This window comes from Peromyscus leucopus, chromosome X (genome assembly GCF_004664715.2).
Source record: "Peromyscus leucopus breed LL Stock chromosome X, UCI_PerLeu_2.1, whole genome shotgun sequence".
Taxonomy (NCBI): domain Eukaryota; kingdom Metazoa; phylum Chordata; class Mammalia; order Rodentia; family Cricetidae; genus Peromyscus; species Peromyscus leucopus.
Window position 1 is genome coordinate 17,227,403 of NC_051083.1, and position 17,914 is coordinate 17,245,316.

At 40.1% G+C, this 17,914-nt stretch overlaps 1 protein-coding gene across 1 annotated transcript in view; it reads left to right on the forward strand.

The window, feature by feature from the left end:
• Positions 1 to 16,136, forward strand: part of Ccnb3 (cyclin B3) — a 47,732-nt gene extending 31,596 nt beyond the window's left edge. Inside the window, exons 8-13 of the mRNA XM_028894024.2 lie at positions 1,552 to 1,644; positions 5,040 to 5,177; positions 8,858 to 9,013; positions 10,200 to 10,349; positions 15,688 to 15,818; positions 16,055 to 16,136. Of these exons, the coding sequence (XP_028749857.1) occupies positions 1,552 to 1,644; positions 5,040 to 5,177; positions 8,858 to 9,013; positions 10,200 to 10,349; positions 15,688 to 15,818; positions 16,055 to 16,136 (750 nt within the window). The remainder of the gene's footprint in view (positions 1 to 1,551; positions 1,645 to 5,039; positions 5,178 to 8,857; positions 9,014 to 10,199; positions 10,350 to 15,687; positions 15,819 to 16,054) is intronic.
• The last annotated feature ends 1,778 nt before the right edge of the window (positions 16,137 to 17,914 follow it).

Below are 17,914 nucleotides of genomic sequence, written 5' to 3' on the forward strand. Positions count from 1 at the left end.
AGGCCTTCAAACCAATCAGAATGTGTTTAGTTACTTCAATAACATTAACTCCACTATTGTACCAGGGGAAATATCTTGCTGTTGGTTATTATAGCTAGCAGGGCTCAAAGCTGGGTAAGACTGATGATTAATTTTCTTCACTGGTAACATGCATAGCACTTTTCAGAACTAGGAAAGCTAGCGAGTAGGGATGAAGGTTTAAGGTCATATTTTTCATAGTCTATGATTCCAGTGTGGATTTTTTGTTTGTTTGTTTTTGTGATGTGACTTAGGCATCTGGAGTTAAAGGGTTGGTGGTTTTCCTTGGTATAGATATAGGCTCTCACCTTCATTGCATGGGTGTTTGGATCTTTGTTTGCTGATGCTCCAACTTATCGGATTGTGGTCCAGCTGAACGGTGCTTGGAGCTCAGTATTGGAGCAACTCTGTTGATGTTTAAATGGAATGTCATAAGCAGTCCCATTTAAGCTAGGAATAGGTGCAACTTCTGAGCTCAGGGGCAGACCATCTTTAACTAGAAGATTCTTATGGCTGATCTTTAGAAGTCTGTGAGGGCTCACTCATCCAGTTCTACAGGTAGCCCTTGGGTAGCAGGGGCAGGGATCTCAGTGGGAGTGGAAGGTGCTCCCTGAAGGTAGGGCACAGAATGTTACACCATATTTGAGTGGAGGTGGGTGGGATGCACCTGGGCTAAAGGTCTATATCTGGAGTTATACTCATAGGTGCCATGGGATCTTTGGGTAACACAGTGGGTGGGGTGGATCATAGACAAGCTCTGGGGTCCATGCCTGAGTTTGAGCTCACAGGGTACCACATGGTCCACAGAATGGCCAGTGGTGTGGCTGAGGGGTCAGGCAGGGGAGTAGATTGGCTCTGGTGGGTCTCATTGGAAATCTTGATATAAATGTAGAAATTAAGCTTAATTTTCTAAATCGAAGTATAAAGCTTTACAAGACATTTGAGTACTATATATGTATGTCAAATTTGAAAAAGCATTGGTTTGCACAGCATGGTATTCTGTTTTATACTGAATTGCAAAGAAGTATTGCAACTCTTCTAGTATTCATTGACAGCCATGGGTGGGTTCCCCAATATCTCTTCTGACACTTAAATATTTTATATGTCCATTTCCCAAAGATAGCTTGAACTGAAAGGACCAGGTGGCCAAACCAGGGCCATAACAGGCTTCCCTGGCAGCCCTGACATGGGCCAGGCCTTAACTAGAAGAGGCTAGAGCTGAGCAATCAATTCTCAGGAAAACCACAGCTTAGAGACAACCAGTCAACAGGTGCCACCCCCAGCCTCCTGCCAGCTCAACAGGCCCCCCGAGTCCCTTCTGCCAGTTCAGCAGGCCCCCCAAGCCCCTTCTGCTGGCTCAGCAGGCCCCATCGTCTTGGACCCTAACAGAACTTGTTCGGAAAAGGATACTCTGATATGTTGACATCTGATACAAGTTGAAAGTAGTGTGTTAGAACCATGAAAAAGAAGGTAAGTGTTAAAATTTTGAAGTACAAGAATAGTTTATTAACATTTCTTTTTCAACAATGCCAGGAAAAGTTCATAGTCACGAATTACATGGACAGACAGATGGAACTCACCACTGATATGAGAGCCATTCTTGTGGACTGGTTGGTGGAAGTTCAGGTAAGACTGGAAATTGCAGCCTTGAGAAACTGTTGTTGTCTTTTTCATTTCAAATCAAACATGCTAAAAACATACTGCATCTATAGAGCTGAAGAAACTATAGTCCTGATTTCTAGGAATTTATTATTTGGATGGCAAAAGAAGACCTGAAGACAAGTAAATACAATGTAAAACCTGATGGCTGCTACTGGCATTTGGCTTATATGTTCATGATTTGGTGGGTTTCAGCTTCTGATTGGCTGTAAATTCAGCTTCTTTGGTTGACTGATACTTAGTTGTTTGATTACAAGGTGAGGTTACAACTTTTACAGGTTGTCATTCACTATAGAGAGAATCTACTTTAGCCAAACTTGCTCAAGTACAGAGGCTGGATTAAGGCAAATGACGTTTGTTTCAGTACTCCTTATTCTCTAGGGGTGACAACTAAACATTTGAAGTGTATCCTTTCAGATCATTTTCTGTCCCTTTTGTTGTTAAGGTTCTGCTATCTCTTGCCTATGTCAATAATACACATTCAACCTTAAACTGTAACATGAATCTGAAAAGGTCTTATTAATGAAGAAAAACCCTGGAGCCAGATATTGGAGTGAAAGCTGAAAGATAAGAGAAACAGAACAAGCCAACCTCATCTTGCCAACTCCTCAGCCAATTTTGTTTCCACAAATCCTCAGACTGAAAGCTTGAGTTCTCACCCCTGAGGGTCTCAGTTGAACTGCTGCTTAGTTCCTGTCTCTTCACGCCTTATATTTTATTCTCCACCCAGTCATGTCACTCCCTGGGATTAAAGGCATTCATGCTTTTCAAGCAAAGGCATGAGATCTCAAGTGCTGGGATTAAAGGTGTGTGCCACCATGTTTGGCTCTGTTCCCAGTGTGGCCTTGAACTCACAGAGATCCAGATGGATCTCTGCCTCCCTAGTGATAGGATTAAAGGTGTGTACCATCACTGTCTGGCCTCTATGTCTAATCTAGTGGCTGGCTCTGTCCTCTGATCCCCAGATAAGTATATTAGCGTATACAATATATTGGGGTACACAATATATCACCGCATTAAATCTTAAACCCTTCTGCCTCAGCTTTCTGAGTACTGAGATCACAGACCTGTGCTACTATTCATATACCTGCATTTCTTAAGAACACACAGTTTCCAAGACGAATGTTGTGGTACAAGCCCATAATCCCTATACTTGGGAAGTGGAGGCAGGAGATCAAGAGATCAAAGCCATCCTCAGCTTCACAGCAAGTTTGAAGTCAGTGTGGGCTACATGAGACCCCATCTCAAAACAAACAACTGCACACACAAAAATAATCCAAGTAATCTTTGCCTATAAGTATAGATCTATCATGTTCTTTTTAGTGGCTCTGTGATTCTCTTATATGTATAAATCTTCATTTAGATAACTAGCCATTTTGATAGAACTGGTCTAATAACTTGCCCTAAGATAAGATTAAATGATTTGCATGTTTCAATTCATTTCTTTTTCTGCTTCTAATTTTAAAAATCTAAGTTTTAGGTCTATATTAGTCTTACATAGTATTTTATATTATTTTTGAATTTAGAAAAATCTCAGTGTGACTCTGATTTCTATAATTATGTTGTAATATTGTGAGGCCTTTAAATGTTTAGTCTTTGGCTGCAAGAATTTTTATCATTTTTCCTATATACCATTCTACCTTTTCTCTACCTTTTTTCTTTTTTTCTTTTTTTTTTTTAAAAAAGATTTATTTATTTATTATGTATACAGTGTTCTGTCTGCACATATCCCTGCAAGCCAGAAGAGGGCACCAGATCTCATTACAGATGGTTGTGAGCCACCATGTGGTTGCTGGGAATTGAACTCAGGACCTTTGGAAGAGCAGCCAGTGCTCTTAACCTCTGAGCCATCTCTCCAGCCCCCTACCTTTTTTCTTTTTATTTCTTGTTTTAAACCCCTTGCATTAAGGGCTGACTTTCAATAGGCTGAAGAAAGCAATCAGCTCTGCTACCTATTAAATTCTCACAGAGGCAGATTGTCTACAAATGGCTTAGCACCAGGTTTTACAGGACTGTAAGCTGTAGCCAGCAAGAATATAGGAGGAAAGAACTCAGTTTCATCTTCTGTTACATCCCATTTACTAGGATAGAAGGCTCTCTGCCAGCCAAGCATGAGGACCTGAGTGGAGCCCCAGCCTGTACACAAAAGGCTGAGCATGCATCTGTAACCCCAGCACTGGAAAGATGAGGGAAGACAGATCTCTAGAGCTCACCGGTCACCTGGCCTAGCAGAATCAGTGAGCTGCAAGTCCCATTGAGAGATTGTCTCAAAAACTTAGGTAGATGGCACCTGAGGACAATACCCTAAGTTGACTTCTGGCCTCTACATGTTCACGCACATTCACTCCCTACATGTGTACTCATTCATATACATGAAAACACACAGGATTTTCATTCATATATTACCCTCATATTTATATGTTACCATTTAATACTAGCATGCAGGAATATGTGTGTACAAGAAGGAAGCAATGTAAGTATTGGCTGTGCCATTTTCTCACAGAGTCATTATTCTTAGATACTGCTTCCCATTTCTGCCATCATTTATCTATCTATCTGTCTGTCTGTCTATCTATCTATCTGTTTATTTATTTATTTGTGATTATCTGGCTTCATTTTGCTACTTAAGATGATAGCCATTACTTTTCACCTATATGAGCTCCTCCAATTTCTATATTAGGACATTCATTTGGATACTGTGGAAAGCAAAATAAAATGCCCATGTCAGAATCCCCAGTACCTGTGAAAATGTTAATGTTGCTAATTAGCTGAATTTAAGATAGGCCAATGATCCCAGATTATCAGAGTGATCCTAAAGTCTTTACAGGTATCCTTAAATATGGAACACGGAGATGGGATGATATAATATGAGATAGATTTGTCTTTTTATACATAGATTTGGGAGATAAAAGGGGCAACAGACCAATAATTGTTAGTTGCCTCTACAAAGTAGAGAATTCACTAGAATTTCTAGAAAGGAAGCTGGACCTGTTAGAAACTTGACTTTTCACCCTGTCTCTGTTTTGGATATAAAGAAATACTATCTCCTTGGAGATTATGGTTCCTAACAAATGAAGAAAGCAAGCAGGAATCTGAGTATCAGAGATCAAGGCACTCACAGACACTGTCTAGCTTGTAAGGCTAGGTATCTTTCTGCAGGATAATTACAGAGAATTGCAGGGTCCTTAAAGGGGTTAGTGCTATATGTCAGTACCTTTCTGGAGTAGTTTCCACGTTCCTAGCAGAGTACAAAGTGGCTAGAACTGTCCTTGATGCTCCAGACAGTCAAGGTTTGTAGATTTGTCTGGAGATGGCTGTTTATTTGGAAACTATGCCGACTCATATCTGATTTGTTCCTTCAGACGTCCTTTCAGATGAATAATGAGACGCTGTATTTGACGGTGAAGCTAGTGGATCACTACCTGATGAAGGCACAGTGCAAGAAGGATCATCTACAGCTCCTGGGCTCCACTGCCTACATGATTGCAGCCAAACTGGAGGTGAGTCTGGATCCTTAATATCTGAGTGGAACTAACCAAATATCCATCCTAAACAGAGAAGGAGTACAGTGTATGGGTACAGATATACATAAGTGAAATTGTGTATATGTGTCTCTCTATATATATATGTACACAGATACTTTTCTCACAAAATTTTTGTCTATTTCCTTAGCTATGGAAAGTTCTTACTTGGCACTGGAGGTATATTTGTCCTGGGAACAGCAAGGTTCGCTTGTTTAGTTTTCAAAGATACTTTATGGGCACAGGTGCCTTATTTGATAGGTAGCTTTGTTAAAAACTTCCTGCTCATTCATGATTTTCTGCCCTCTCCCCAAGCTTTTCTTGTTCCACCAGCTGTATCCTTGTCTAGGGGAATCTCTCTGCACCTATAATAAAACTAAGTGCTGGAGACAATCATAGAAAATGGTTAGGTATAAATGATAGTGAGTCTAAACTGGTTTAGGTGAAATAGTTATTTTTTGAAGTAACTGTATAAATACAAACAATATGAAGACAACTGGCCTTTTCTCCATGACCATAATCCATCTAGTTAACCTCTCTAATTCTTTCCTTTATTCAGGAGGTAGCAATTTCTATTAAAAAGTTCAAAACACTTTGGAACTATTTTTTCTTTTTCTGCCTTCTCAGTCCCTCCCTCTCTATCTCATTCCTTCCCTGCTCAAGTGCCCTTTGTATTTATCATTAGAGATACTTTCCTATACCCTACTTTCAAAGGCTGGGCCCAGGCAGAGTAAGAAGAAAGGCACAGAGGGCGATGGGTACTTTTAGCGAGCTTTGGAAGCAGAAGTGCTCCTCTTCCTGTGGTCAGAACAGAAGGCATACACTAAGGCCTGTGCAAGAAGGATGCCTTCCCCTTATAGGACTTAGAAACACTGGAAGACTTTTAAAAAGGATTTATTTTTATTTCCTAATAATGTGTATATGTTTGTGTGGGAGTCTGCACTTGTGAATGCAAGTGTCCCTGGGATCCGTGGTGTCCTATGTCTCCAGAGCTGAATTCACAGGCATCTGTGCACCAGTTGGCATGGAAACTAAGAACCAAACTTTGGTCTTCTGCAATAGAAGTAGGCACTCTTAATTACTGGGCTATTTTTTTCTAGCCCCTAAAGAATTTTTTTAATTATAAAAATTGAATTCAAATGTAATTCCATTACTTACCCACTTCTTTTACTTCCTTGATTCCCTCAAACACCCTTACTCCATTTCAAATTCATGGCCCTTTTTTCTTTGATTATTATTTTTTATATACATATACACAGAAATACAGCCTGCTGAGTCCATTTAATATTGCTTGTATGTCCATGATTTGAGGACTGACCACTTGGTATAGGATAACCAAATAAGGAGCTCATCACTGGGTAAGACAAATTCTCCCTCTCTCAGCAGTTATTAATTACCTGTAGTCCTTTGCATAGGAGTGGGACTTGTGATAGTTCCCCCTTCCACATTACCATGTCTGTCGGTATTGTCAGTGTTCAGGTTTTGTTAAGGCAGCCACTTTGTTGGGATTTCATGGGTGTAGCTTTCCTGTCATTTCTAGGAGACACATCCCACAGTAACTTTCCTGGTCCTCTGTCTCTTACAATCTTTCCATCCCTCCTCCCTCAATATTCCCCAAACCTAATGTGCAGGACTTGCCTTATAGATATATCAACTGGGGGTGGGCACCTCATGATCATTTGATTTCTGCATCTTGACCGTTTATGGTTTTCTCTAGTGCCCTCCACCTGCTGCAAAGAGAAGCTTCTTAGATGAAAGGCAATGATTACCCTTCTTTGTGGGTATAAGGCTGTTTTAGAATGCAGTTAGGAGTTGTGCTGGTCTAGTGAAGCAGCAACAGTAGGTTCGTCTCTAAATCCATAAGCTCAGTAGCTCTGGGAAGGTAGCGAGGTTTCCAGTAGCAGACATTATTTTCTTCCTGTTGAGGTGGCCTTAAGTCTAATTAGACAGCTGTTGGTTACCACCACGATAGGAGTGTCCCTATTGGACTTTGAAGGATATCTTGCCATGCTGGTCATTATTGTGGTTTACAGGTGTCATAGGTGGGTAAGACTGTTGGTTGCTTCCCTCCTTTGGCAGCTTGCATAGTACCTCCTGATACTATGAAAGCTAGACCTCAGGGAGGAAACTTTCAGGTCAAATACAGCACATATTCTTCCTCCAGAGTTGTGTGTGTCCAAACTGTGTGGTGTCTTCAGCAACAGGGACTTTCTTTCAACCTCTGGGAGACAGCCAAGGTTAACAGCAGTAACTTATGTTGTCCTGGGAGTCTCCTGGATTACCCGGACCAACAGCTTGAAAGGAGGTTGCTCACGCCTGGTTCTAAGAGGTTTGCTAGGTAGCCTGTGACTTTTGGGGGAGCGTTACAAAACAACTGAGAATGAATGCTAGTGAGGATGTGGACAAAGGGGAACCCTCACTCACTATTAGTGAGAATGCAAACTAGAAGAGCCATTCTGGAATTCAGTTTGGAACATCCTCAAAAATCTAAAAATAAGTGAACCATATGACCCATCTATACCACTCCTTGGCATATATCCGAAGTACTTGACATTCTTACTTTACAAATAATGTGATCAGCAACATATATTGTGTCTCTGTTCAAAATAGTTAGGAAATGGAAACAATCTAAACGTCTTTCAATAGATGAATGGTTAATGAAAATATGGTATGTATACGCAATGGAAGACTTTTCAGCTGTAAAGAAAAATGAAATCGTGAAATTTGCAGGTAAATGGATGGGACTAGAAAATAGTATATTGAGTCAGGTAACCCAGAGCAAGAAAGATAAATGCCACATGTTCTCGGCTTTGCAAGTTTTAGCTCCGAATCTTCAACTGTGAGTATGTCCTGGAGTGACTGCAAAAGACAGGAAAGTAAAAACGGACCGTGGGAGGAGGGAGCTAGAGTGGGGAATATCGTGATACAGGGAGCTGTGGGAATGGGGTGATTGTGGAAGGAAGGAACGAGTGATCTGGGGATCTGTGAGCCTGATAAGCCATAGGGGAGGAGGAAGAAAGGGAGGGGGAGACAAAGAAGAGGGAAGAACATTAAGGAGGTAAAGAGGAAATACGGTTGGAGTGGATGGTGAGCTCTAGGTCAAGTAAAAACAAAGCATCATTCTATATCGTCATGATTTTCCAAAACCAGTGTTCAACTTCCAGAGAACAGAGGATGGGAAGACACTCCCAGCACAGCACACTTGCACTCTCAGCTCCTCTGCATCCTACCATGCATATTTTCTCTATTTCTTGCCCATTTTTCTTTGGCTTCCTTCTGTTCCTTTCCCATAGCAGGCTTTAGATATCTCTGTTCTGATTTTTGATTCTCACCCATCAGGAGGGCACACTCCTGCTCTCAGATGCTGTGTCCTGTTAGGCTGCTTTTGGCATTGTAAAGGACCATAACATTTAGCCCCATCCTATGCCTGATGTTGATACAGTTTAGGGACAGGCACCTATTCTCACTTTGTTTTTTCTTTCTGTTGATCAATTCAAATGAACTAAAACTGACTCTCAGATCTGCCCTGAAAGTCTATGTCAGGAAATGTGGTGGACTCCTATTCAACCTTCCTTCACTTCTCTCCCCTTCTTCTTTTATCATAATTAGAGAAAAAAAGGATGCCTACATGAATGACTGTGTCTCCTTTTTATCCACAGGAATCCTATCCACCTTCTCTGCCAGAGTTCCTCTATATTTGTGAAGATCTTTATCAGCTGCGTGATATGGTTTCCTTGGAAATGAACATCCTGAAAACCCTCAACTTTGACATCAATATTCCTACTCCATATAATTTTCTGCGTAGATATGCTTCGGTAACGGGGAGGAGATATGCCTTAGTTATTTTGATTTCTGGATTAATTTTTCTATATCCAGAGTGGCTGACAGACTTCTTGGTTAAAGATTGTTTATCAGATACTGGGGTGGGGCAAGTTATAAATTTCTGTGGTATACCTATAAGATTTTAGGATAAGAGCAAAGTAGGGGGAAAAGTAAAATAGTCTTTGATCAGGAGAGGCTGCATATATTTTGGGGAAATGTTCACAATATTCTTTTCCTTAGTTGAATATTGGTTATGGGGGAGATCACTTTCAATTATTCATTGTACCCTACAATTGTTTTATATATATATATATATATATATATATATATATATATATATATTTTATGTGTGGTATAAGTTAAAATTTATTTTCAAACATAAGAAGGAAGAGAATGTTTTGGAACATGAAACATCTCCTAGAGTAGGACTATGTGCAGAATCACAGTTGGGAGACTTTGACCCTTCAAAGGATGATTACTACAGCAAAGAGAGTCAAAGGGCACATGCTTGGTAATTAGGAGTCCTAAAGATGGCAAATCCCAATGCCAGTATCATAATCTAGAGTGCCTACATTTTTGAAGGCAGTGTAAGTGTTACAGCTCTGAGGGGAAGGCTTCCCCAGTGAAAGTGTTACAGCTCTGCTCCAGTGGGGGAAGGTTTGCCTCAAAGTGTTACAGCTCTGAAGGGAAAGTCAGGGGCCAAGGAATACCACAAAGTCACACCCCACAACAAACCTCACACAAGAGATTTATTGGGAGGGAAAAAATCCAGGAGGGTAGCTGCCTCTAATCAGGCTAGAAGCAGCAGAGAACTGAACAGAACACATGATTTATAGAGTGTTTATTGGAGGCGGAGCTTTCCAGGGTGGGTATTGGTGGGTTTTCACGTCCAGAGCTTAGGCTTTCTACTCCAGTGTAGGGGCTGGGGCTGGCTATTAGGGCAGTAAAGAGTGTTCTGTGGGTAGAACCTGGCAGTTGAGGTCCTTAAGGGAGGGGCCTGGCTATTTGCATGCCTCAAGGGGCTTACAGGAGGGGTCTGTAAAAGAGGTCATGGTAGCAGAAGTACTTTGTTCAAGCAGAGTACCATGTGGACTAGGGATGAGATAACTTGAAAGGGATTCTTCTGCCTGGTACTGCTTTTCTGAATTGATTGTTAACCAGTCTTCTCATTTCCTTTAGTGTATCCATGCTAGCATGAAGACACTAACCTTGTCCCGCTTCATCTGTGAGATGAGCCTGCAGGAATATGAATATGTCCAAGAGAGGCCTTCAAAACTAGCTGCAGCCTGCTTTCTCTTGGCCATCTACATGAGGAATCTCAACAATTGCGTAAATGGATGGGGTGGCTTAGTCACTAAGAGCATGATATTATAAGTTCAAATCACCAGCACTCATGTAAAAAGCTACGCATGGCCATTTTTGATTGTGACCCTAGTCTGTGGGTGGTGGTGGGGTGGGTATCAACACAAGAGAATCATTGAGAACTTGATGGCTGCCAGCCTGGCTCTAGATTCAGTGAGAAACTCTGTCTCAAAGAATAAGGTGGACAGTGATAGAGCAAGACAACCCGACATGTTCCTCTGGCCTGTGTATGTATATACACAGGTACAGACATACATACATACATGCGCACGCATGAATGCACACACACTCCTCAAAACTACTTGGAGTAAATACTCATGATGGGTAGAGATGGGGTGAAATTTAGGACTGTGGGAAGTTCTTGTAGCAAAACTGCTGTTCCTGCAGTTATAGCTTCTCTAACAATTGTGTGGACAAGGTTTTCTACAGTGATTGCTTTCACATATTTAGTTTTTCTTAGACACAAACTGTAACACTTTTTGTTTTAAAGAAAGCCTCCCAAAAAAGCCAAAATTGCAAAACAGACCAATGTGAAGTCACTCTGGTTGTCATAGGGGCTATGGTGGGCTCATTTCCTATCCTTTACCCCATTCCATTCCTGTCCCTTGCAGTCTCCTTAGCAGAACTGGCCTCTTAAGGATCTTGTTGGACTAGAGTTTGAGAAACACTGACCCAGAGACTATAGAATAGTGAAAGGATCTGTCGGTGTGTTTAACAGGGCATGCGTGTAGTACTATCATCTGAAGTAGAAAGCCTTCTATAATTAAAATTCATATTTGATACTTTCCTCAATTTTATAAAATATTGCAGAGAAAAGCAACTTTAGAGAACTTTGAATTCTTACTGATGTGTAATACATAATCAAATTAGAGACATTGTAGTAACAACACCATTGCTGAGCCATTTCTAAGCCCTCTATATCTGGAAATTCTGAGACACTTTTGATGAGCAAATCTCTGAATCCTGAGAAAATAGCACACAGAGTTGTACAAACCTGGAACAATTGTATTTATTTTTTCCTAGCAGTTTCAGTATTTCAGGTTTCTGTTGATCTTTTGCGTTCTAACTGGGATAAGATGAAATCTCAGAGTTGTGTTATTTGCATTTTCCTAATTACTAGGGATGCTGAGCATTTTTTGAGGTGTATCTTAGCCATGTTTTCTTCTTTTAAGAACTCTCTATTCAGGTCCTAAGTGCATTTTTTTGAATGGGTAATTTGTTTTTGACTGTTTTTTTCACTTCTTCACATATTCTGGATATTAATCTTCCATTAAATGTATAGCTGGCAAATATTCTCTCCCATTCTGTGGGCTTCCTCTTCTTCCAGGTGATTATTTCTTCAACTGTGCAGAGCTTTTTAGGTTTTTGAAGTCCCACTTGTCGATTGTTGGCCTTAATTCTTGGGCAAATGGAGTCCTATTCAGGAAGTCCTTTCCTACACACTTATATCATGTAGGGTGCTGCCTATGTATTCTTCTAGAAGTTTCTGTGTTCTAGGATCCACATTTAGATCTTTGATCCATTTGGAGATAGCTTTTGGTCAAGGTGGTGGGTGGTGTTTTTCCTGGGGTTCCTAGATCCTGTCTGGTCTTTGGTAAAGCCAGGATATGGAGCCCTGGGTGGCGGTGCAGTCTGGGATTGTTGGACAGGCTTAAAGGGGTTTAGCGAGTGGTAGGCAGTGTCTTACTGGAGTCCTTAGGACCACTCTGGCCTCTGGTAAAGCTGCTGGGGCTGTGCAAATTTTCAGTTTTATTCCACTGTGGTCAGATAAGATACAAGAAGTGATTTCTGTCTTTTTGAAGCTTTAAAGACTTGTTTTGTGGCCTATTTCATAAAGAGGAGCTTCTGTGTGCTGCTAAGTAGAATGGATATTCTTTTGTGCTTGGGTGGAATATTCTGTAGATATCTGTATTTGATGTATGATGTCATTTATTTCTAATGATTTTCTGTTTAATTTTTGTCCAGATGACTACTCTATTGAAAAAGGTGGAATATTAAAGCCACATATTATTATTAGGTTTAAGTTAACCTGAATTTTTAAATCCAATAGTAATGTTTTAAATGAAATTGTGCACCTCAGAATTTGGTGCATATGTTTTTAGGATAGTAATATCTTCATGGTTAACTGTTCCCTTGATTAGAATGAATTATCCCTCTTTATCTCTTCTGATTGCTTTTAGTATGGAATCTGTTTTTTCAGCTGTTAGGATACTGATGTTTCTTTGATTTAAGGTCCAAGTTGAGTAGATTACTTTTGTCCATCTTTAAGGTGGTGATTATCTTTAAAGATAGGATGTGTTTCTTGAAAACAACAGATGAGTGGTTTTGGTTTCTTGTTCTATTCAGCAAGCCAGTGTCTTTTGATTGGAAAATCAAGGCTATTAATATTTACAGTTATTTTTTAAATGTGTGTGAGCTAATTGTGGTCATTGTGCTGCTGAATTTTGATATTGTTTGTGTTCTAAATGGTACTTTGTATCTTACTGATTATGGGTTTGTCTTTGATTCCTTAGTTTCTTGACTATGCTAATTACCCTCTTCAGCCCAAAGTATTGCTTCCTATGTTTTCTTTACATTTGATTTGTTGAAAATAAAAATTTTAAGGTATTTATATCTTGGAAAGTCTGTCTTTTTCCTTCAACTATAGCAGATATTTTTGCTGGGTATATTAGTAAGGTTGGTCATGGTCTTTCTGGAATTGGAATGTATTACTCCAGGCTCTTCTGGTTTACAAATTTCCTTTGAGAAGTCAGCTGTTGCCAGGCGTTGGTGGCGCACGCCTTTAATCCCAGCACTCGGGAGGCAGAGCCAGGCGGATCTCTGTGAGTTCGAGGCCAGCCTGGGCTACCAAGTGGGCTCCAGGAAAGGCGCAAAAGCTACACAGAGAAACCCTGTCTCGAAAAAGAAAAAAAAAAAAAAAGAGAAGTCAGCTGTTATTCTCATGGGTTTTCCTTTATATGTAACTTCAGATTTTGTTTTTATTTTCCTTGCAGCTTTTAATATTCTTTGTATTTTATACTTCGTGTTTAGCTATGATATACTGTAAGGATTTTCTTTTCTGGTGTTGTCTTTTTGGTGTTATGTATGCTTCTTGTATCTCTATGAGAATATATTTCCTCAGTTTGGGCGTGTTTTCTACTATGATATTGTTGAAGACCTGTTCTATGCTATTGATTTGATATTCTCCTTTATCTATGCCTGTAATTCAAAGGTTTGATTTTTCATGTTGTTTCACATTAACTGTATCTTCCTTTCTTGTTTTCAAAATATTTTTTCACATTCCTTGCTTATTTGGTCTATATGTTCAACTTTATCTCAGAATCCTAATATTTTATTTTCTGCTTTGTTCATTGTATTTCTGAGGCTTTCCTTTGAGTTTTCTAGTTGGTTTATTGGGTTTTTTAAATTCCATCTTCATTTCAGCTTGAGCCTTGTTCAGTATTTCTATGTCTTTGTTGAAGTCCACTTTCAAATCTTGGACTGTCTTTGTCATTTCTGTCAGCTTTATGTTTTTGTTCTCTTGGCAATCACTTGGTGAAACATCTCAATGAAATCAGTATCTTTAAACTCTGGTTTGTTCTTTTAAACTCTGTGTCCTGGAGTTCTTCCACATAATTCTCAATAGCAAACATTTCTATATGATTGGTAAGTTTTGGAGGGAAATAGTGGCTTTGTCTTTTATATTGTTTGCATTTTTTGCTATGAGATATGGTCATGTGGATTTCTTTTGCTAGTTCTATGTCTGATACAGACACAGCAGGTTAGGGAAGAATGGAAGATATGGGGGTGGGTTTGGCCTAGAGGTTGGAAATGGCTTAGGTGGAATGAAGTTAGATGGACAGAGGGGACTGGGCTGTTTTGTTGGATGTGCATCCTGGTTCAAGCCTGGAGGATAGGGGTATATCTGGCTGGGTGGAAAGGTTGGATGAATATGCGAGGAGCCTGTGGTTTGTAGGGCAGTCAGGGCAGGTCCTGGTAAAAGCTTAGAGGTTGGTTTTGGAGCAGGCAGGAGTGGACAAACTAAGCAGGGGCACTGGATGTTGGATCCAGGCTAGATCTGGAAAGTTGGGTAGGTTGTGTGGAGGGGCAGGTCAAGCAGATTCAGTATATTAGACCCTGGAGAAGTATATGCAGGATCTGTCTAGGTGGAGAGGTTGAAAGCCAAAACATAAATGTTTAGAAGGCATTTTGACATTGCATTTATTTAGCAAACAATAGTAGCAAGTTTCCCACTAGGGCCTTTAACCTCCCCAGCCATGGACTTTTGACCAGGGTTATAGTGGAGGCTTGTGGAGCCTCGAATTTAGTAGGAAAATAGTTGTTTACCTCTATAACAATCATGCACTAATATGACAGTAGGTACATCTTGACTGGTAGATCATCATTGTAGCATTCAGGGTCCTATAGTGAGTGAGTCTATTGATAACTTTTCTTCCTGATTGACCTGTACACCTGATGGCACTAGGAAAGCTAGCCGACAGGAAGGAAGCTAGTAGTTCAGTTGCAACTCAGTTTCTTTATTCAGCAGTAGGCTCTTACCGTCTAATTTTTGTGGGCAAAGCAAAAGCAATGGCAATAGCCTGTGTTGATTTGGAAGCATATGAGGCCTCCCTGACCAACAATTCATAGGGAGGATTTCCCACACCCAGCACTGGCATTTTTTGCTCACTAGCCTATGGCTTCTGGAAGCAGCATTATCCATTCATGCAGGATATCCCTGTTCAAGCATTTTTATTATTATATTTTAAAGTTAGCTCACAAAATAGTGGATTTCTATATGGCTCTTTCATACATTATTTGTTTTGGTTAACTCATTCACATTTGCTTTTCTGCAACCCCCACTCTGTCCTCAGTTAAAGCTTTCTACCGTCAGTATCCTCTTAGCTACTTTCATATCATGTGTTTCAGTATCCCACCCATACCCCAGAAGAGGCCATTTTAAAGCTCAGTCTTGAAAGACGCATAGAACTTGTGAGAGGAGATATTGAATGTGGGCAAAGTAGTAACTGAAAACATGTGATGGTACTAAAGAAATAAGGATGGTGTGTTGGGAGTAAAATTCGAAAACTATTCCTTAGGTCTTTGGTGGATTTTAGCTTACATGAACACCTATAACTAGGGCTAACATATAAATAATAATACTTGGCCATAATCATCTTAGAAGTTTGTATTTCAAATTGATTCTTTCATTTTAAAGATTTATTTATTTATTATGTATACACTGATGTTTGGACTTGAGTAGCTTAGTTGGAGGTAAGGGTATACTTTAAATAATAGAAGTTACTGTTCATTCTTCTGGTTTCAGATTCCTTTACTGGAACACTACACTGATTATAAAGCTGCTGAGCTTCACACCTTGGTCAGGAAGCTAAACGAATCGCTGCTTTTCAGACCCCGTAGTTGCCTCAAGAATGTATATGAGAAGTATTCTGAAGAGTAAGCACCACACTACAGTTCAAGTTTAATTTGTGCTCATTCATGAAAATCTTTAAAATAGTGGGCCTAGAAAAGCCTCACTTAAAAAAGGAGGATGCAGAAACTTTACACCTTCCTTGCTATTCTACAGTTAAAGCCAGCTAGGAACCCAGGGGGCTCTGATGTGCTATTTCCTCTGTGGAAGCTGTTTTGCTTTGGCTTATTTTTCTCTAAGCAGACTACATTTCCTTTTGCAGGGTCTTCTTTGAAGTCTCCAATATACCTCCTTTGGACAAGGACCATTTAGAGGAGATTTTCAAGGGCGCGTTATTGAGCTGAGGACCTCTGACGGCAGCTGTCAGGACACATATACACATAGGCTGCACTCATGCATTTATCTTATGCTCGAAGTTTTCCTTTTATAACTCGTCATTTAATAGTTTTCCTGTTTGTATTTTCCTAAACTGATAGTGTTGTGAATACTTAAATGTTTTAAATTGCTTTTATGAAAGAAAAGAAACTGTCGTATTTGTTTAAAAAATTTAATAAAAAGGCAATGGTTACTAGAATGGCTTATTTCCCATCTTATTGCTGAGGCACCCTATGTATAGTCAAGAAGGTTGTCTTCCAACCTTCTGTTTCAGGATCTAACTTACCCCATGTCGGTCTGTCTTTAGAGGTTTTCTCCTTAGAGGAAGAGGGATTGAGCTAGGTGTGAACTGGTGAGTGAGTCTATAAAAGGATGATCCTGGAGAGTGGCACCCAGTTCAAGAAGGGCCCCTGATTCTCCTCCCCAGGCAGGCCTCAACAACTCAGAGCCAGAGCAACTAATAGGAAGATAGAAGAAATACTTATTAGTTCCAATCTCATATTATTCCCTTTTGCTTTAATGGTGAAAGGCAGCTCTTTACAGTCTAAATTTGAAAACAAAAACAACTTGCAGGACACATTGAAATCTTTCCTGAACCTTATTGTCTACCAAAAGAAGACATTTCTAGTCATAATATCAAGATTTTCCGTAAATGCAAGCACCAACCACTTATATATATATATATATGAAACTGCAGGAAGTTGTTTTTTCTCTTGCCTTATTCTGAGGTGATGTGTATTGAAATAGTTATGTCATTTGCTAGGAAAGGAATTAAACATCTTCTATACCAAGAGCCATTTTCTCAGTCCCATCTCTACAGCTTTCCCACAGTGTATCAAGTAATATCTGCCATAGCAGAAGAGTACTTGAACTCTCAAATTCTCTTTTTTTTTTCTTTTTTGGTGGTACTGCGATTGGACCTAAAGTTTCATATAAAGTAGGTAAATATGTCACCATTGAACTACATTTCCAGCCCTTATTTTTATGGCTTGGTTGTCCTTTATTTAATCTTTGTTGATTTCATACATAGGTTTTTCTACTTTCCTCTCCTAGTCCCACTAGACATTTCCCAGCATATCCTCTCCCAACTTCATGTCCTCTCTCTGTTGTAACCCAATTAGTCCAGTTAGTCTTGCCTGTTGGAATTTTGACTGTGGCAGCTCCATTTCGTGCAGGTTGTGTGCAGCTGCCATAAGTCCCTGGGTGTACTGGCCGTGTCATGTCCAGAAGATGACAATTCAAAGCACTCCTCTCCATCCTCTGGCTCTTCTATTTGTTTCACATTCTCTTCTGCAATATTCCCTGAGCCTTAAGAGGTTTGAAATAGATGTTCCCATTAGCGCTGAGCATTTTGCAGTCACTTACTCTTAGAACTTTGACCAGTTGTGAGTCACTGCATGAACTGCTATCCATGGCAGAAAGAAGCTTCTCTGACTAAGGTAAAGAACAACACTAATCTATTGTTATAACCATTTTTTTTTTGGTTTTTCGAGACAGGGTTTCTCTGTGTAGCTTTGAGCCTTTCCTGGAACTCACTTGGTAGCCCAGGCTAGCCTCGAACTCACAGAGATCCATCCGCCTGGCTCTGCCTCCCAAGTGCTGGGATTAAAGGCATGCGCCACCACCGCCCGGCAACCATAAATTTTTAGAAGTCATTTTGACAACATATCCATTTAGCAAACCAACAGTATTAGGTCCTCCCTTAGGGGCTATGACTTCCTCACCCATGACTATTTGACTAGGTTTA